Genomic DNA, 20665 nt, shown 5'->3' with positions numbered 1-20665 from the left:
AACTACAATATGCCCCAAAATTATCCACTTTTCTGAGATTAAATCTTGTCTTAATTATTTTTACATTGGGTGCTATACACTATTTTTGGGATTTTTAAAAAAATTTTCCTTAAAAACGCTGTTTTTGGAAGGTTGTGGCAGGGTTTTTTAAGTCAAACTTATATTTGTCTAGTAGAATAAGTCAAGGGCTATATTTTTGCAGTTGAAAACTTTTTGACAGCTCCGCCCACTTTTGAGATATGCCCCTTTAAATATATGCCTTTTGGCCTTCTTAGCGTCCTCCTCTTGGCTAAATACAATTTTTTATCAAATTTCATAAAATTCAAATGTATCTTTGTAGAATTTAAAGCTCTTTTTTGTATCTAAAATTTTCTTAACATAGCCCCGCCCCACTACGCGCCTTTAAAGTTTTCTCGCTTCTCTGCGTCTCGTCCACCCCTCTCACTCTCGAGTCGCCCTTCAAGTTGGCTATCTTTAAAGACGCATACCTCGAAAGTGGGCGGAGCTATCAAAAAATGGTTAACTAGAAAAATGTAGCCCAATTTTCGATCTACCAGAAAATATAATTTTGATCAGGGAATTTTTATATATAGTGATGTACAATGCATTCAAAATCTCTTTCGTTTTTACACTTTTCCATCTGATTTTCGGCCTAAATAAAGAAAAAAAGTAAAATTTTCAGATTCCTTTCTGTTGTTTTTTTGTAACATTCTCTTGTCTTCTTCTTCTTTTTTCTTTTCCCCATAAAAAAAAAAGCAATTCGATTCATTTAGCAGCAAAAAAGGAGAAGAAGAGTCCCCTCCTCCCTTTTTCTACTCTTCTTCTTTCTTTTTTTTCTTCTTTCTATTTTTGTGATGTCAACTCTCTATATATATATATATATTGTAGTATAAGAACTCAATAAGGCAATTATTTAATCATAAATAATGTAGCATTGGTTTTAAGACGGGCGGCCAGGAGGACAGAGTAGATTTGTAATTCAGTACTCTCAGGTTTGCACGTATATGTTGTTTTTCGGGGGGTGCAAGTACGCTCCATTGATAATACCTAGAAAAAATAGTCTGTAAAAGCCCATTTGACAATTTTGAGCATTAGACAGTTGTAGGGCGCCAAAAAACGGCAAAGCAAAAAATGCTGGAAATGACACGTCTGAAATTTTTTAGAACCGATCAAAATTCTATCTTTATTTTTTGTAGTTGACAAACTTTTGTGCAATGCGTCCAGACCAAGGTTGAGAAAAAGTATTATTAAGGATTTTCGGGGTTTTTTTGAAAAAAAAAACAGGAGTTTTAAACAGAAAAATATGCAAAAATGTCAAAAACATTCATTATATGCTTTTTTTCGGATTTGTTTCTTTTTTATGGTATGTAGTTGTTCAAATACCCCCGAATTTGTATTCATAATGCAGTTCAAATCTAGTTCTATGTTTTTGTAATTGACAACATTTTGATAGCTCCGCCCACTTTTACGTTATGCGCCTTTAAAGTTCTCTTGCTTCTCTTCCCTTGCTCACTCATGGCTATCTTTGAAGGCGCATATCTCAAAAGTGGGAGGAGCTATCAAAATGTTGTCAACTACAAAAAAAGAGCCCGTACCATGATCTACCGGAATAATATAGATTTGAAGAAAAAATCTCAAAATTTAACATCGTACCGCCCTTTAAAAGTTGGTCCTTTTTAGCGGAACTGTTTCAAAGATTTTCAGTTTTTCGAAGGTAATTAAAAGCTTATTGTTATTATACGAGATTTGAAAAAAACCCGTTTTTGTTTGCTAAATAACCTTTGCTAATTGTTTCTGCGATATATTTAACAAAAGAACCTCAGGAGATCGGCAGTTTGGAAAAAATCAAATTGCTACCAGAATTTCTTTTCGAAATTGACAAATTTTGTAACTTCACCACTTAAATTCTCAGTTAGCCAGTTTCATAATATGTTGTAAATCAACATACTTGTCAAATCACGGGCCGGGCCCTCTGAAAATTTCAGGGCCCGGGCCGGCCCGCAGGGCCCGCAGCAAGCTTTTTTTTCAATATTTTGACGGGCCGGCCCGGGCCGGGCCGGAAGATTTTTTTAGCGGGCCCGGCCCGTGACAAGTATGTAAATCAAATCAAGGGCTATACTTTCATAGTTGACAACTTTTTGATAGCTCCGCCCCTTTTTGAGATATGCGCTTAAATTGAAATACATAATTTTGATCGGAAGCTCACTGCACTGTTTCAAAGATTTCCAATTTTTAGGCGCCATATCTCTGAAGCCTGCAGAGCTATCAAAAAGTTGTCAACTACAAAAATGAAGATAGTGATTTTTTATATCTTATGAGTCTAAGTTCAAGTACTTTTGATTTGAACTAAGGTCACTTCAAAGATTGTCAATTTTTTTCCAACGACACCTGAAAAAAACCCGTTTAACCCTTGCTACCTGCTGAAATTCTTTCTGGAATTGTCCCTCACCAAACCTTCCTCCTCTTTTCACTCCAAAAAATAAATAAGTCTCGAGAGCCACCACCACCACCAATTATTTACCGCATCATCACACTCATTATATTCCTCGGCTTCTCCTTCCTCCGTCATTTATATAATTGTTGGAAGAAGAAGGGGACCGTTAAGAAGAGAGAGAGAGAGAAGAGAACGTCCCTTTTTCAGAAAATAGTCTCTCTTTGGGGTGTGGTGTCCGCCCCGTTAGTCGAAGAAGGACCGAGAAGAAGAAGAAGAAGACGTGTTTGTGTATATGCCTGCAGGATACGTTAACATGCTATATGCTTGGTGAGTGTGAGTGCTCAAAGAGCTCACTGCAGGAGACGCAGACAGGAGAATTATGGCATTATTTGCTGCTGCTGCCGTTGGCGGGGACGGAGAGAGTTGCCCCCCTCTCTCTAGGGGAAGAGAGCCTCATCGATTGGCAAAGAGCGCGCATACACACACACTCACTCACGCCGTCCCTCACACAACACTCTCAACTCTGTCTGCGTCTCTCAACTCTACACACTATTCTCCGACATTCGCCTCTTTCTCTCTCTCCCGGGGGCCGCTGTGTCCGAAGAACCGAAATGAATGGCTCAACGATGTCTGTCTGCACACACACACACACACAGCACAGACATACTCTACCTTCTTATCCATTCCCCCCTTATTTTCTGTCTCCATTGGCTATAATGGTCCCCTTTCTTCGATGGCCACCCATATAATTAGTCCATTCGCTGAACTTTGATGTTTCCCCGGGGTGGACAGTCCTGGTGGTAAACGCGCTCCACTGAACACATTTAAATTTGAATGACGCGCGGTAAAGAGGGGTGAATCATTAGCTATTGATTTTGAGACCCTTTCTTTTTCTTTATAATTATGGGGTCTCTGGCTCCCCATATATAATTATAGACACATTTTATGTGGAAAATAATTGTTAGATATCGGTTTTTTGAAACTTTTAGTGGAAAATATGTAACAATTTTTGAGAAATATAGCATATTTTCTCCTTATTACCGTTTGTTAAAGAATAACTTTTAAGGTACCTTTAAAACTTTTCCGCAAGTTTTTTCTCTGTAGATATAACCATTTTAAGGGAAAAAGTCGCGAGCTAGTAACAGTATTTTAAGTTCTTTAATTTTTTTGAATTTTGTATATTTTGTAGTCCAAATCCAATTTTATATTTTTATAGTTGATAACTTTTTGATAGTTCCTCCCACTTTTGAGTTAGGCGCCTTTAAGCGTTGAATCTAAGTAGGTAGTCACGCTCCCTGTTCGAACTTTTGCAACATCACTATTTATAGTCCCAGATTTCGAAATTTTTTATATGTTGTAAATCAAATCCAGCTCTATATTTTTGTAGTTGACAACTTTTTGATAACTCCGCCCACTTTTGAGTTATGCGCCTTTAAAGTTTGGCACTGTGGGGGTGCATGCTCGCTATCTTCTTCAAAGCCGTATATCTCAAAACCCTGCAGAGATATTGATTTGTAGTTCGCTACAAAAATGTAGAGCTGGATTTGATCTACAATTTGGTTGCAAAATGCTTTGATTTTGACTACAATCGAGGCGCGTGAGATTAAGACAAACATTGAAACATTTTTCAATTTTTCTCTACAGTATCATTTTTTCTATATTTTCTAGCTGTAAACAATTTTAATTGAATTTCTTCCCACTTGAGCCCATCGATCATCAATATCCGCGTGCTCGATCAGAAAAAATCGTTCGAAAAAAGAAGAAAAAAAAAAGAAATGAGGAGGCGGGTGGTATCGGAAAGGATGGGTAAATAGATACGAAATCTAGACACCTTTAGCTCTTCAACGAAATTTGATCTCTTTTGATTTTGAGGGAACCGGTGGCCTAGGTTCCGCAGGTGGCCTAGATTTCGCAAGTCCCCAACCAATCTGTAATACCCTTAGGCCCCGCCCCACCGTTTTTCTTGTGACTGTATAGTCCGCCGCCTCGCCCCCACTAAAGCGTAGCCAATTATAGATTCAAAATTGTCTTCTTCGTCTTTTTTGTATGACAAATACAATCTTTTTTCTTTTCAAATTTCGAATTTTCGAATTTTCGAATTCCCGCCAACCCGATCCTTCTGACTCTGCGAGCGTAGAAGAAGCTGCAAGCCGCAGGTTTATTACCGCCCCTTAGCTCTCTTCTTTTCGACGCGTGTGTGGCGCAGGCGGGTGCGCTCCCCACATTGCCGCAGAGGGTCAAGGGTTCGAGTTTTGGTGCGACCAAAATTTTTTTGGAACTTTTTTTCCACTTCGTATCGCTATCCTCTAGTGTCACACATCCCGGAGGCGAGAGAATCTTCTCCATATGCTCTCAAGATGTCCCCTCTTCTCCTATATATTCCTTCTGTTATATATTTGTGTGCTGCATATGTTTTTGTGTGTGACACATCGTTTTGCTCCACGACGACACCAAAGATTGGGGGGAAAAAATCGATTTTTTCTCTCTTTTCAATACTGTTCGATACAAACTTTCACCTTTTTTTGTATTTGTCGTGTTCTCTCCCTGTGTGTCCCCAATTTCCATATACAAACATACTTCTTGAGAAAAATAGAAAAATCGGTGGTGTCTCTATGCATTAGAAATGAAACAAAGCCACCGCCCGTTTTTTTTCGAATTTTTCGCTTAAAGACAAAAATCTAGGGGCCCTCCTTACCTGGTAAAGGTATGGATTCAAAACAGAGACAATCTTTTTTCTCAATTTTTCGAATTCCCGCCCCAACCCAATCTTTCTATGCAGAGAGCCTAGAAGCGGAACGTTTATTTCCGCCCCTTAGCTTAGCTTTTCATTGATGCAAGTTTGGCGCAGGCGGGTGCGCTCGCCACTCTGACGCAGAGGGTACGGGGTTCGAGTTTTGGTGCGACCTAAACTGTTTTTGGACTTTTTTCTTTTTTTGGACTTTCATCGCTCTTTTCTAGTTGCCAAATGTCTTGGTTTCGAAACGTCTTTCCCTAAGGCCCCCACCCCCTTCCTTAACAAATTGACTTTTGTCTTCTTCTCTTCCTTCGCCCGTTGCACAACGTCTTCTATGTCCCGCCCGTCGTCGTTCTGATCATCATGATTTAAAATTCGAATTGACACGCGACGCGCCGTCGCGCAAAACCCCTTCGACGACGACGCTCTTCTTGGAGCTCCGCCGCCGCTTAGAATGAGGTCTCTCCCCCTTCTTCTCTCTGAGTCCTTCCCCCAGTTGCCATTCGCTGTGTATGTATGCCCATGACCTTCCTCCTTCTTGCTCCGCTATGTGCTCTCAGAGCTCTCAGAGAGAGAAAGCGAGAGAGGAGGGGACTCTCCGTTTTCCATTTCTCTCTTCTTTTCGCCCTCGCTTTTCTTCTTCTTCTTTTGCCCAACGACGTCTTAGAAGAAGAAGAAGAAGAAGAAGAAGACGTCCTACTTATTCTTCTTCTTTTTTCTCTTTTTTTCCGCCGCTACCCTGCCATTTTTTGCAAATTATCGTTTTCCCAGGAACTTTGACCTGCGCTTAAGGGTTTTTTGCGTAAGGAAAGGTTTTTTTGGAAAAAAAATTCGGAGCCATAACGGAGCATCGTTCTAGAATTCATCAAAACATTTATGTGTGTCTCATATATTTTCCCCCATCCATTTCCCCTTCCCATCTATATTCTGTGCCCCCCCCCCCACCCATGACGGAGAGCAGTCCCCGTCTTTTTTTGTCATCTTTTTTTCCGGTCCATTGCTTTTTGACTATTTACCTGCGGATAGAAATCCATTTTAGAAAAAAAACATTAAAAAAAATTTTTTTTTCGAGAATCCCGATGGCCGAGACTTAACGAAAACCGATTTCTAGGTCATTTTGGTCATAAAATTTCATGTGGCCTAGGTTTCCAAAAATTCGGAATTCTAGGCCACCAAGTTTTTTCAATGTTTATGGTAGTTTTAATAGTCGCCTACTTTCCCATAACTTAAACATTTTTGAAAATTTTCAACTGTTCTCAAAAATCTTCAAAAATCTTCAAAATCTCAAAACAATTTTCCGAAATTTTCAATAAAAAAAATTGATGGTCGAATTTTCTCAAAACGGGTTCCTAGGTCATCGATTTTCAAAAATATGAGCTTATAGTCTTCTAAACCACTTATTTATACATTTTTTATGACAGTTTTAAGTCATGGCCGAGAAAAATTTTTTAGGCCACCAAAAAATTTCTAGGCCATCAAAACTTTTTTGCATTCACTTTCATTTTTATTTATTTTCCGTGAAATTCGTCATTTCTCTCGCATTTTCCGCACTAATTACCTCTAATTACCTCTAATTACCCACACAAATTTTCAGCCTTGCTCTTCCCCCACCAACCCAACGAGGAGTCGACTAGAAGAGAGTGTGTCTGGGGTGGTAGTAGGTGTGCACACAATCACTATCACTCTAAAAAGTGTCCCGAAGTTAAGACCAGAGACCCCGCCCCCTGAACAAGATCAGAAAGGGATAAAGATCCCAAACACCACACAGCAACCATGGGTTGTACAATGTCACAAGAAGAGCGTGCCGCTCTCGAAAGATCTCGAATGATTGAGAAGAATTTGAAGGAAGATGGAATGCAGGCGGCCAAAGACATTAAATTACTCCTTCTCGGTGCTGGTGAATCTGGAAAGTCTACTATTGTTAAACAGATGAAGTGAGTTATAGAAAGAAACTGAAAAATTACGGAACAAAATCGTTGAAAAAAATCGTTGAAATCGCTTAATTTTGACGCACTGTAACTCCCTCCACTGTTAAGCCACAAATTCCAAATTATACTTTTCTGATAGATCAAATCAAGGGCTACATTTTTGCAGTTGAAAGTTATTTAATAGCTGTTCACACTTTTGAGATATGCTCCTTTAAAGTTTCTTGCTAGGAAAAGACGAGAGAGCGTGCTAAACGAGGAGGGCGTCTAGCTTCTCTGCGTCTCTCCCCTTCTCTCCTCTTACGGCGCCGCTTTGAGCCGCTGTATCTCAAAATCGTGAATAGCTATCGAAAAGCCGCCAACTACAAAAATTTAGCCCGTTTTCTGATCTATCAGATAAATAAAAGTTTGGAGTTGTGGTGTAAAAGAGAGCAAAGTTAAAAAGCATCAAAAAATAATAAATTTTTGCAAAAAAGTTGAAATTTCCGCTCGAAATTAGCTTAAGGGTGGTCTAACTTTTGCATGATCTGAAAATCTAGGTGGTATTCTTAAAATTTAAAAGTCTTAGATCAGAAAGTGAACGGATGGCCGATGTCAGGTGGCCTAGAATAAACCTTTGTGTTTTCTAGGCCACTGTCAGCAAATTGCCAAAAAAAACATTGTGACCGAAGAATTCCTGGGCCACCACTGAAAATGTATTTTCTTCCAGAATTATCCACGAGTCGGGATTCACAGCAGAAGACTACAAACAGTACAAACCGGTCGTCTACAGTAACACGGTTCAGTCGTTGGTCGCTATTCTACGAGCTATGACCAATTTAGGCGTTTCATTTGGTTCTCCTGAAAGAGAGGTAAGGAATTTCGAAGGGGGACGGGTGGCCGAGGTTTTTTCTAGGACACGCTGGTTAGGAGGGCTGAAAAAGAGATTTTTTAAGTAAAAATCGGCCAACTTTAACGCACTGTAACATCCTCCACTGTTGAACCACCAGTTCAAATTTATATTTTTCTCGTAGATCAAATCAAGGGCTACATTTTTGCAATTGAAAGTTTTTTGATAGCTATTGACGCTTTCAAGATAGAAAAGTTTCCGCGGCGCTTCCCAACATGGCAGGGGAGAGAGACGCAGAGAAACGAGAGCGGCTGATTTCTCTGCGTCTCTCAGCGGCGCGACCTCCTAAATGTTTGAGGCGCTGTATCTCGAAAGCGTCAGAAGCTATCAAAAAACTTCCAACTGCAAAAATGTAGCCATTGAATTGATCTACAAGAAAAATGTAACTTCAAATTTGTGAAGAAAGAGAGAGCAAAGTTATAAAGGCTCAAAATCTGGTGATTTTTTAGCAAAAAAGTTATTTTTTCAAAGTTATTTTTCCAAAATGAAAAAAAGGAAGAATTCCGTAATCTGTTGTATATATTCATTGGTTTCCCCCTTTTTTCATCCCCCTCTCTCTCTTTCTGTCCCACTTTTCCCCCGCTGCCCGAATGGTTGGGGTTTGTGCTCCAAGTGTGCTCCATTTCCAATTCCCTTGTGAGTTTTGCGAAACTGACTTGGAGCAGAAGGGGAAAAAAGTTGGAGGGAAAAGGAAAAAAGCAGAAGAGAACCTACTTTGTATGTTCCAAAAAGATTTTTGGAAAAGGGGAAGTTTGAAAATTGCAGGATAAAGATTTTGCAAACGCGCTCTAGTGAGAAAATAGGTTTTCGTATCTGTAGGTGTAAAATTTGAAAAAAATTTGGAAAAAAGTTTTAGAAATTTTTTTTCACTTTTTTAAATTTCCAAAATTTTGAAAATTTTGAATGAAATCATGTATGACGTGAAATTTTGCAAGAATTTACGCTTCGAATCAAAATTAGAGTTATTTTTGTCTTTTTTGAGCTAAAAACTGACCTCATTAGGTAATATGACACGCTTGAACTGGGGGGAGAATTGACCGAACTGGGAATTCAAAAATTCTGGGAGGTCAAATTTCAAATTGTGTGAAAATAGTGAAAATAGAGAAAATGTGGACATCGTGACACACAGATAGTATCATGGATGTTCTAGATCCCGATGTGCCCAATGGTCTCCAAAAAATTTCTGTCAAAATTTTTTTTTTCAAATTTTTAATCTCAAAGATCAGAAATTTTTTGCTGATTCCAACGATAGTATTTTAACTGTTTAAAACTTTGATCAAAGGAAGTTACAGCGATTCTAAGACCCGGCCAATCAGCGGTGTGGTGGCCGTGGCCGAGGTGGGATTTCTAGATTTCTAGTCCACGGCCGCGAAATCGAAAAAATACGTGTAAAGACCGGTTGAAAAGAATTACAAATAGTAGTACGGATATTCTCAATCCCTATGTGCCCAATGGTCAGAAAAAATTCCAGTCAAAAAAAAGTTTGATCAAAAATTACCGAATTTTTTTGCAGGTAGACGCAAAATTAGTGATGGACGTGGTGGCACGAATGGAAGATACAGAACCGTTCTCAGAAGAGCTGCTGAGTTCGATGAAACGACTGTGGAGTGACGCAGGAGTACAAGACTGCTTTTCGAGGAGCAACGAGTATCAATTGAACGATTCTGCTAAATAGTGAGTCGTTTTTTTGTGGCCTAGAAACCCAAAACAATCAAAAACTCTTTCATTTTTCAGTTTCCTTGACGATTTGGAACGATTAGGAGAGGCCTCATACCAGCCAACAGAGCAAGATATCCTCAGAACTCGTGTCAAGACGACCGGTATTGTTGAAGTGCACTTCACATTCAAGAATTTGAACTTTAAGTGAGTTTTTTAATTTTAAAAAAATCATGTTTTTGAGAAAGAGTTTGTCAACTTTGACACCTTGTAACTTTTTTATACTTTTGCCAATTTTTTAATTTTTATATTGGTTGTGTAGATCAAGTCCCGAGCTACATTTTTGTAGTTAAACATTTTTTGATAGCTTTTCACGCTTTCGAGATACGCGTCTTAGAAGCTAGGTACCTAGAGAGCAACTCGAGAGAGACTCGGGAGGGAGACGCAGAGAAACAAGAGCGGCTGCTTTCTCTGCGTCTCTCCGCTACCTGCGGTGCCGTTCTTGAAGCCGCTGTATCTCGGAAGCGTGAAGAGATATCAAGAAATTTCCAACTGCAAAAATGTAGCTCTAGTTTTGATCTACAAGAAAAATATAATTTTGATTTTGTGGAGTAAAAGAGAGAAAAGTTACAAAGCTTTAAAATGTGGTAAATTTTTGAGAAAAAGTTGTTTTTTAAAAAGTATTTTTTGATAAGGAGAGCCTAATTTTTGTAGAATTTTATAATTTAAAATCCATTTTTCAGATTATTCGACGTCGGAGGTCAACGATCGGAAAGGAAGAAGTGGATTCACTGCTTCGAAGACGTCACCGCCATCATTTTCTGTGTTGCCATGTCGGAGTACGATCAAGTGTTGCATGAGGATGAGACGACGGTAGGACGGAATTGCGGAGTTAATTAGCCAATTATCAATTAATTTTCCAGAACCGAATGCACGAATCGTTAAAACTGTTCGACTCGATTTGTAACAATAAGTGGTTTACCGATACATCGATTATTCTATTTTTGAATAAGAAGGATTTGTTTGAGGAGAAGATTAAGAAGAGCCCATTGACGATCTGCTTCCCAGAATATTCAGGTAAGGGCCGAGGACGCAGAAATTGGAATTCTAGGCCACCGTAGCCAAGACCACCAGAGCTATAGCAAATTTTACGCTGAATTCGAATCTCTAATCAATTTTCAAACAGAAGACTCTGACAAAAGTTATTCACATTTTTATGAGCAAAAGGGGCAAAAGTGAAGAAGTGATTTTCAAAATTAACATTTTACAATTTTAAGGATTTTTCACGAGGGAGTAAAGGATTAATTGTAACAAAGTAGAACCAAATTTTCAGTTATTATAAATAACACTTTCACAAAACTGGTTCTGAAAATTGTTTGCCGCTGAAAATTACGGATTTTTACCGTAATTTTTCAAAAATATTTGTTTAATGCTTAAGAAAACCGCCGTACTCGTTCCCGGGTCAAAATCTGCGCAAGCGGTCACCTAACGGGTAATAAAACTGTGTAAAAAGTGTATTTTGAAAGTCCGGAAAACGCTCACAGAAACGTGAATAACTTTTCTCACAGACTTCTGTTATTAAAACTGGTTACAGATTCAGATTCAGCGTTAAATGTTCTATAAGATATCACTCATAAAGCCAACACCCATTCAGACCGTTTCCTAAATAGAGTATCCCGAGTTTCGTTCCTGCAAAATGGGTACGAAACGCACCGGCGCGTAACATCCTTAAAACTAAATATTATGAGCTGAAAAATATACCAAAATGTAGATCTCAGCGAGTTCTATGTCTGTGAGCTACTACGGGCCGGATGGATATTCGTTAATATACCTCGGGTCTGGAAAAAGTGCCAAAACCGCAAAAATGGCCAAAAAATTCATTCCGAGCCGACCCGTGATGCATAAACGAATAGACATCCGAGCCGTATGAAGTTACAGATATAGAACTCCTCGTCGAGATCTACATTTTGGTATATTTTTCAGCTCATAATATTGCATTTTAAGCGAGTTGAGCGCTGGTTTGCCAAGACCTCTTCAACATTCCTACAGTGACAAAAAGTTACAGTGACCAAGTACACTGACAAAATACACTGACCACATTTTCTATGAAATTAATGGTTCACAGGGCCAAAATTGTTTGAATACATCTTTTTGAACAAGCATAACTCCCATATATTTTCCAGGAAGACAAGACTACCACGAAGCGTCTGCCTACATCCAAGCGCAATTCGAAGCGAAAAACAAGTCGGCGAACAAGGAGATCTACTGTCACATGACGTGCGCCACCGACACCACCAACATTCAATTCGTGTTCGACGCCGTCACCGACGTGATTATCGCCAACAATCTACGTGGATGCGGATTGTACTAGATTAACAAAAATGTGTTTTATCGATTGAATTTTGGACGAAAAATATAACAAAAATTCCATTTTTTTTGAAAAATCTTTTCGCTCCAAAACCCGTTTTCTCCCAAAAAAACTGTGTGTATCTTTGCTTCTTTCCCCTCCGGCATCTTCATGATTCTTTTCTCTCTTTCTCTCCCTATCCACACCGCCCGAGTATATGGTATATGCATCTATATGAGAGCTTACAGTATGCAATCGCGCCCTACCGAAATGGAGCGGCGCTCTACATAATAGCCCTTAAACCACTAGGATCCCAAATCTTATTTATTTTTCCTTTCTTGACTCCTTCTCCTCCTCCATTTTCAAATCTTATTTATTTTAAGTAAGCTCCGCCCCCTTTTTCAGTTCTCTGTCTCCACACCCCCCATGAAAGGTCTCTCTACGCTTTGCCTTCTCTCTCTCTCTCTCTACTAGTCACAGTTCTCTCTTCTATGGCAGCTTTTTATTTTTTTATTTGGAACTACGACACGTATTTATTTTATTCCTGTTCTCAGAGGAGCGCACTTTCACTCTTACCGTATTTTCCAAGAATTCGGAAAGTGCGCTCCACTGAAATCCTTCTCCCCTCCCTCCCAGCAACAACACTTCCAAACTTTTCGCTGTTTTCCCTTTTTTTCACAACATCTTCACTCTTTTTTTCCTTAAAAGAATTGTCTCCTTCCATGTGGGTGTATATGCACACTCACTGTTTTTTTTTGTCCCAACCATTTTATTGTATTTGAGATAAATTTCTTTTTTTTTTCTAACTGTTATTACAGAAAAAAAAACGGATAATTTTTAGAATGTAGAAAAATATGAACAATCAAGTAGTAGAAATTCTCAAAATCCGTCTTAAACAACAATTTTCAGAGTCCGCGCAAAAAGAAGTAAAAGTCAGAATGATTGTTGCTCAATAAAAATGGAATACATCAATGAAGGTCTCATAAATGGATTGTATGATCATTTCAAAATATTGTTTCGTCAATCTCAAACGAATTACTTGCATCTGGAGGTCACCCGACTTTCACAAAGATTGCCAATATTTAAAAATGTGAAAATTATTACTGTAACAGGAGAATCAGTCAAATCGAATGTTTTAAACCCGTTTCTAAGTCAATATCCTAACTTGGATATGTTATGGATTGCACCATTAATTCATGGAGACTCAAGTGATGAAGTAGGATTCTTCACAGCTCAAAAACTTCACTTAAGGAATGCCGGAACGTTTGGAATTGAAGTTTTAAAGAAATTCACTGGTCGATGTATTGATTTGATAAATTTGTTGGCTTTCGAGACGGAATTTAACGAATTTATCAGAAAATGGATGAAAGGTGAAATATGTCAAAATTTGGAGACAGTCAACGCTCAACTTGTTCTTCATAATAACCTCAATATAACTGATATAGTGGATAACTTGGAAACAGAACGATTCGATGCCACGAAGAGACCGGACAGTTTTAAGTTTGATATAGAGTACGTTTACCACTAGGTTTACAAGGGACGGTCATGGAGTCATGGGACGTGACATATATCATTAGAAAACTGAAAAAACGCTGATTCCAAATATATATTTAGTTTTAGCGCTCGAGGTCTGGTATTCGAGAAAAAAGAAGGTTAAAGTTCGGAAAAATGACAAATTATTACCTTCTTAACATGCGAAAATACTTTGACCTTGTTTTTCTCGAGTACCAGGCCTCGAGGGCAAAAACTAAATATATATTTGGAATTAGCGTTTTCTCAGCTTTCCAATGATATAGGTCACGCAACATATTATCGGTTTACGAACACTTGAGAGATGTTAAAGGCGCATGGAATCTGTTCGGAAGGGTTTCGTAGTTGAAAAGGGTGGACTCCTTTACGTTTTTCACTTTTTTCAACTACGAGACCCATCTGGATAAATTCCATGTTCCTTTAACATCACTCGGCAAGTGTTTGTGAATCGATAATATGAGACGTAACATACCGTTGGAAAGCTGGGGAAACGCTGATTTCGAAAATATATTCAGTTTTAGCCCTCGAGGCCTGGTACTCGAGAAAAACAATGTTAAAGAAAGTTCTTAAAAATGACAAATTATTACTTTGCCACGCGAAACGTTTATTAAAATGGTATTAATTCTATTTGTCCAAACTTTGACCTCATTTTTCTCGAATACGAGCTCTCGAGGGCCAAACCTGAACATATTTTCGGAATCAGCGTTTTCTCAGCTTTCCAATGAAATAGGTTATGTCACATAACTCCATGACCTTCCCTATTTAATCAGTTTTTTTTCAAAAATCTATGTATTATTTTTCAGAATGCATCACATGTATTACCCTCCGATTGGTTTTTTCGGGAACGACTGTTACGATGTTATCAGGGAAAGTGATGGAAAGAGAGCTTCAGTTCGTGCATTTCAAAGGTCTTTTTATTTTGTGGTTTGGAATTGATTCACCGTAACAAATGTATTATAACATCATGCCGTTTTATTATTTAACTGCCACCCAGAGAAGTAATACTTGAAAACCCTCTCCAACATTTGATTTTGCAGCCATTCCCCCTTGATTTTTATTCATTTTAACCAGCGGGTTTAAATCCCACTCATACTAGTCAGTGAAAATGTTTATCTTTATATTTACATTTTTAAATATTCCGGGTGCTTTGATTTCTGCCCGAATCACACAACATTGTAAAAATGGCCTATTGATCTCAGAATTATTTTTCTTAGAAATTTGAGAGCAATTCTCAGATTGATTAGTGATGAGGTCATGGCTACCAATGCAGCCTTGCTCTATTGACAAGAATGGTACTTTTTTGCGTCACTGTCAAAATTCGAATTTTTATATGATATTATGCACATAAGTTCGAATATTCACCGTGGCAAGGCTTGGTCGGAGTCGGATAATCGGATACACCGATTCACCGATTCTCCGACTTTTTTCGGAGAAATTATCCGAAATTCTCCGATTCTCCAAAAAAAAAAGTCGGAGAATTTCGGAGGATACCGGAGACAACGACACTCCAAACTCTGTTTTTGTTGTATTTTTACTGGTAAAAGCTTTTAATGATGATTAAACATGTTTTAGAAAGGAGAATACTGAAAAACACTACAGAAAATTCATTTTCGAAGCATTTTTGGGAAATTTTTGGATTCTCCAAAATTATCCGAAATTCTTTGATTCTCCGAAAAAAAAAGTAAGTCGGAGAAAATTTCCGATATCCGATTCTCCGACTGTTTTTTCGGAGAAAATTTCGATTCTCCGAAAACTTTTCTCCGACCAAGCCTGGCCGTGACGCAAAAATGTATCATGCTTGTCAATAGAGAACGGCTGCATTGGTAGCCCTGTCCTCATCGTAGTCACACAGTATCGACATCAAGGATTCCCTTAGACCCCCCACGACACGCTACGCGAACACACAACGCAGACGTTACACGAGAATCAATTGCTCTATTTGCATTTTCCCCGGCAGTTCTCTATCTCTATTCTTTTTCTTCCAAAATGCCCCTAAAATTCTTGAAATTTCCTGTTTTAATTCAAGAGAAAATACTAAAATCATTGGATGAAGTAGATATTCTGTCATTATCCATCTGTTCAAAAAGAGCAAAATACGCTGCAATTCGTGCAAAAACTAGTGCGAAAGCCGAAATTTCAAAATTATGGTTTATACTGTTTAAAGATAAGGTTTATTCTACGAGGAATCCATTTCGAGGAGAGAATCTTAAACCATTTATCAAAATAGAGGAGAACTCGAAAGAGCGTGTGGAGAGGAAATCTACCGAATGGAGTATTGGCGAGAATTTCAAGTTCACTGCGAGGTGAGTGTTACAACATATTTATATTGGCTAGATTAGTTAACAATTTTCTGTTTACAACTGCGCTCTATTGAAATTCTTTCAAAAATTGCTAATCTTTCTCTGAGCACAGGGGTGCGAAACGTAAGGTCAGCAACGAAACGTTTTGAATTTATCGCCCCAGTCGCGTTGCGTGCGCGGTGCGTTTTTTATTGAAAGATACGACAAACACACACTAAACTTGAACTTGACACTTTATTTCAAAAAGAAATTTCAATTTCAACGTTTAGGAGATACATTCGATGATACATTTTGTTGCTCTGATGGAAAAACTGTTGAATAGTTGAAAATAGCAGAGCGAAGGGATCATTTTGCCATTCCTGAAAAATGTGACCAATATTACTGGAAAGCTGAAAAAACGATGATTCCAAATATATATTCAGCGTTTGCCAACGAGGTCTGGTATTCGAGAAAAATGAGGTCAAAGTTTGGAAAAACAGCAATTTTCATATTAACCGATTTTTCGGGAATTTCCGGAATTAGTTTAAAAAAAAAACTTTCCAAAATTCTGGGGAAAAAATTTCGGAACCTCTTTCTACCGGAAAATTTCCGATTAGCTGTAAAAATCACACTTAGGCGATAAAAATGACTAACTTCTGCAGTTTTCTTCAATTTTTGCGAATTTCCAACTTTATATCTCGAAACTCGGCAGAGCTATCAAAAAGTTGTCAATTACAAAAACAGTATATTTCAAATTGTACACATTTTTGTAGTTGACAACTTTTTGTTAGCTCCGCCCACTTTTGAGATATGCGGATTTTAAGTTGGAAGTTTGAACTGCCTAAACTAGTCATTTTTATCGCCAAAATGTGATTTTTACATCCAATCGAAATTTTTCGCACTTTTCCTCGACTACCAGTTCTCGAGGGCAAAAACTAAATACATATTTGAAATCAGCGTGTTCTCAGCTTTCCAAGGATATATGTCACGTCCCATAACTTTGGCATAATATCTATTTCTAGAATACCATAAACGAATTTGTTTCAGGATCAAAGCAAGAAAATCAAAATCTGAAAAAAAAAGCATTTTAATTCAAGTGGAGAAATTAAATACTAATATGACAAAATCATTACAAGATCATCTAAATCTGTTATTCCGACCTGCAGAGCCGATTTCTCTACTAGTAAATATTAACACACTTTTCGAGCAATTGCCAATTTTGACCAATGTGAAAGATTGTCGTTTGACAGGAGAGGGAATATTGAAATCAGAAGATTTGGATAGATTCCTTACAATGTATCCGAATCTGAACAGTTTATCGATTGAACCAGAAATCACTGGAGATTTGACGGAGATGTCAGAAATTCTCAAAGTCGGACGGGTTAATTTGAAAAACTGTGGGGATTTTGGATTGAGTTTTCTGAAAAAGTTTCCTGGTAAACATATAAATTTGGAAAATTTAAACATAACACACTTGGATCTCCTTGAAATAATTAAAGGATGGGTGGCAAATGAGGCGTTTCAAAACTTGGAATCCATTGGAATTGTATTTCATCGTGATTGTGAAACCAGAATTGATTTATTAGTAGAATCATTGGAAACAGAGAGATTCGATCAAGGAATATGGCCACCGGTCTATCGTCTTGACACAAAGTAAGATATTTTGATTTCAATGCAATTACTAACTTCTTTTTCAGAATAATCGATCTTTATGCCAAAGAGATAACTCTGGAATATCCCGAATGCTACAATGTAGTGAGAAGAAGTGATGGAAAGAGAGCATCTATTAACTTCCCGTGATTCGGTGTCAATTTTTTGGTTTGGAATTGAAATACTTGTGTGCCGCATTGTTTTTGTTTTCTCTTTTCACTATATTTGCATGAATTTTTTTACTGGAAAAAATTCAAGCTTATATGCATTCTATGAGTGTTTTTAAATAAGATTATGTGTGATACCGCACCTATTTTGAGCGTTTCTGAGCATATCAAATCTATAATGCATCATTTTTGTTGAATACTCATTTGATTGTCTTTTTCCAGAAACCAATTTTTTGGTTGATGATAGGGGCTGTTCAACCATTCCTCACTCTCATTGGTCCACTATTCAAGTTTTGTTTCAAGTTGCTCAGAAATTCGGCACTACATAGTTCCTGCTGATATGTTTCAAAAACATTTTAAGAAAAATAACAATGGTAAACAGAAACAGACAATTAATTGTAGTGGACCCTCAGCTGAGATAGCGAAAATCAACAAGTTCGAAAAGTGTACTGAATGGCTGGTTTTGATTTGATATCGAGTTTTACAAACTATTTCTTGTATGCATATTGTGCCCAATAAGTTCGTTCTAAAATTTATGTAAGTTTGAAACTTCTACAGTACCTGTTCTGAAAGGAGACAAGCAATTTTTGCCGCAACTACCCCCATGGCAGACAATTCTAAAACTATTAATGTCATTTATGAAAGATCTTTCACTGAATATTCTGTTAAAGTTTCGTTGAAAAAACTCCTAAAAAAACAATTTTTTTCAAAAAAAAATTCTGGGCAGAAAAAATTTAAGCATCTTTGCACAGAATCCAATGCGTCTCCAGAAAATTTTAAAAAGTCTTTCATAAATGTTGTGGATAAAAAAAGAAATAAATAACCCTAAAACTTTTATTGGGTAAAAAATGTGGGAATCTTGAGGGTGTTAATTAGAAAATGATATTCCGAAACTTCTCGATGACGAATTGGACTTTGGGTGTTGTATCTGGCTCCACGGTATGACAATAAATCTTCTTTCCTGTCACATTGGCGATCTCTTTGAATTTTTCTCGAATTACGCTTGATGCTTCGATAAAATCTTCAGTGCCTGTAAATATAATTTTTGTTCCCGAGTTTTTCAACAAAAAAGAAAACTGGCAAGAAAAAATGCTTAGAAGCCGTTACAAAAAGATTCAAAACCTGACCGGAACAAGACTGGAAACACGACTTGAGCGAGACATGAGGAATCATTTCTCTCAGTAAATCCATCTTACTGAACAAAAGAACAAGTGGTAATTTCTTCAGTGAATTGTCATTGCAGATTTCATTGAACTTGGCAAGAGAATCGTTCATACGGGTCTAAAGAAACTAAAATTATCTGAACAACAATGCAACATTATGTTTTTTACCTTGGTGGAATCAACTTCCGATGGCTGACTATAGCATGTAGCATCGACGCAATAAATCATAGAACTGGCGTTTTCAAAGTAGTCCATCCCATTCTCATTTCCACAGTCTACGATTCTGGAATAATGACTGAAATTGGCAACGGGGAACAGAAGCATTTTGCCTTTTCTAAAAACCTCATTTCACGAAGTTACAGCAAAATGAGCCTTTATAACCTCACGAGATCATTTTTGTTCTTTTTTGCAAACCCACGTGTAATTCCAATTATTGAATCTACAATCGGTTTCCTCAACACCATTGGTTTTCGTATATGTTCGGAGTATGTCCTCCACTGTTGGGATGTATCCAATGCTCACGATTCGATTCAAATCATTCAACCAGCTGAAAAACTAGTATTTGTGGTTTTAATATGGCGTGGACTAGTTTTCTAAGCTATGATAGACATTTTTCTCAACTCTGTGTGTATATTTCAATTTTTTCTGGTTCTCTTATAATATCCAATTTAATAGGAATTGTAGATCAAACCTAGGATTTCATTGTTCTAGTAGAAAACATTTTTAAGCGGACACTCTCTGAAAAGTTACAACCGATCAAAGTAATTTCTTCCTCAAGTCTATTAATTTCAGTGGAAGGGGGAGGGGGCTATAACTTTTCAGGAAGAAATCCTAGGTTTGATCTACAATTGCTATACATATTACTGAGAGGTACTGTAGATTCGAAAAACGCGGCCACGTCCGAAGTAAACGAAAACTCACTACTCTGCTGATTCGTTCAAATAATACTCGTGTCTTCTCATAAAGCAATCTTTCACTCCTTGATCAAGTGACAATCGATTGACAGCATACAATACATCTTCTGCATAATTCTCAATGTTTTCCAGTTGTGGCGCAGCTGACATCACCAGCTCGGAATCATACTGCAAGAAAGTTAGAATTATTTGTTGGAAAACAAGCATTGATAACCGGGGACGCTTGAAATTCGAAAGGAATCTCTAACTGTGCCATCGCCTGAAGAATATGAATCATCGTTTGAATAGTGTTTTTGAAGACGAGCAGTTTGAAATGAGCAGTTTCAGCTTCACTGAATCCCAATCCATAGACAGTTCTTGAATTGAGGTTATACTCTATGGGTACATGTAAAAGTTTTTAAACTCACTTGAACTGTTTCGCAAGAGTAGATTTTCCAGATCCACCACAACCGACTAGAAAAACTCGTGAGCCATTTTGAACTATTTTCGAAGAATCAAAACCAGTATCCAAATATTTTTCTTTTTTACACCCACTAGACTCCTCTTTTTTATCATCTTCTTTCAACTTCCATTTTTTTGATTTCAGCAATTCAGGCTTTTCAACGGTGTCACTTTCACGTGATTCTGAACCTGATATAGAAGAATCGGACATCGATGAAGAATCTTCTGAGTCATCAGAAGAAGAAGATGCATTGAAGTTAGGTCCTCCTCCTGCGAAAATATGTATTACAAATCCGTATCTCTGTGGTTCTCACCTTTCATCCACGGGACCACCACTTCGAAAGAGGGTGGAGATTCAATATTTGGAATGAGATCCCTTATTGGTACCATATCGTTTATTGGAAAGCCTTCGCAATCATGAAATAGAAAAAGACGACCAAAAAATAGCAAATTGTGGCTCTTCAAAAACTTTTCAGCGATCTGAAAAATAGAAATTTTGGAAAAGGAACATTTAACAGAATTTTTTTCATTATGCC

The 20665-nt window shown here is 37.7% G+C and overlaps 3 protein-coding genes across 3 annotated transcripts; 2 read left to right on the top strand and 1 right to left on the bottom strand.

Moving 5' to 3' along the window:
• Positions 1-6941: 6941 nt before the first annotated feature.
• GCK72_000074 (uncharacterized protein) lies at positions 6942-12009 on the top strand (the record flags this gene model as incomplete). The annotated part of the gene is made up of 7 exons (XM_003095551.2): positions 6942-7102; positions 7803-7944; positions 9496-9656; positions 9717-9845; positions 10382-10511; positions 10562-10715; positions 11822-12009. 7 exons carry the CDS (start codon positions 6942-6944, stop codon positions 12007-12009), a joined length of 1065 nt encoding a protein of 354 aa, XP_003095599.1.
• Positions 12010-13156: 1147 nt separating this feature from the next.
• GCK72_000073 (uncharacterized protein) lies at positions 13157-17594 on the top strand (the record flags this gene model as incomplete). Its single annotated transcript, XM_053722250.1, has 5 exons — positions 13157-13497; positions 14319-14423; positions 15699-15818; positions 16842-17447; positions 17492-17594. The coding sequence occupies 5 exons, from the start codon at positions 13157-13159 to the stop codon at positions 17592-17594; spliced, it is 1275 nt and encodes a 424-aa protein (XP_053590895.1).
• Positions 17595-18483: 889 nt separating this feature from the next.
• Positions 18484-20519, bottom strand: GCK72_000072 (uncharacterized protein; the record flags this gene model as incomplete). The annotated part of the gene is made up of 8 exons (XM_053722249.1): positions 18484-18641; positions 18808-18892; positions 18943-19057; positions 19193-19321; positions 19696-19856; positions 19903-20044; positions 20096-20399; positions 20444-20519. 8 exons carry the CDS (start codon positions 20517-20519, stop codon positions 18484-18486), a joined length of 1170 nt encoding a protein of 389 aa, XP_053590894.1.
• Between the last annotated feature and the right edge of the window lie 146 nt (positions 20520-20665).

Source organism: Caenorhabditis remanei, chromosome I (assembly GCF_010183535.1).
Source record: "Caenorhabditis remanei strain PX506 chromosome I, whole genome shotgun sequence".
NCBI lineage: Eukaryota > Metazoa > Nematoda > Chromadorea > Rhabditida > Rhabditidae > Caenorhabditis > Caenorhabditis remanei.
The sequence above is the reverse complement of the archived record's forward strand: the minus strand, read 5'-3'. Positions and strand labels throughout refer to the sequence as shown.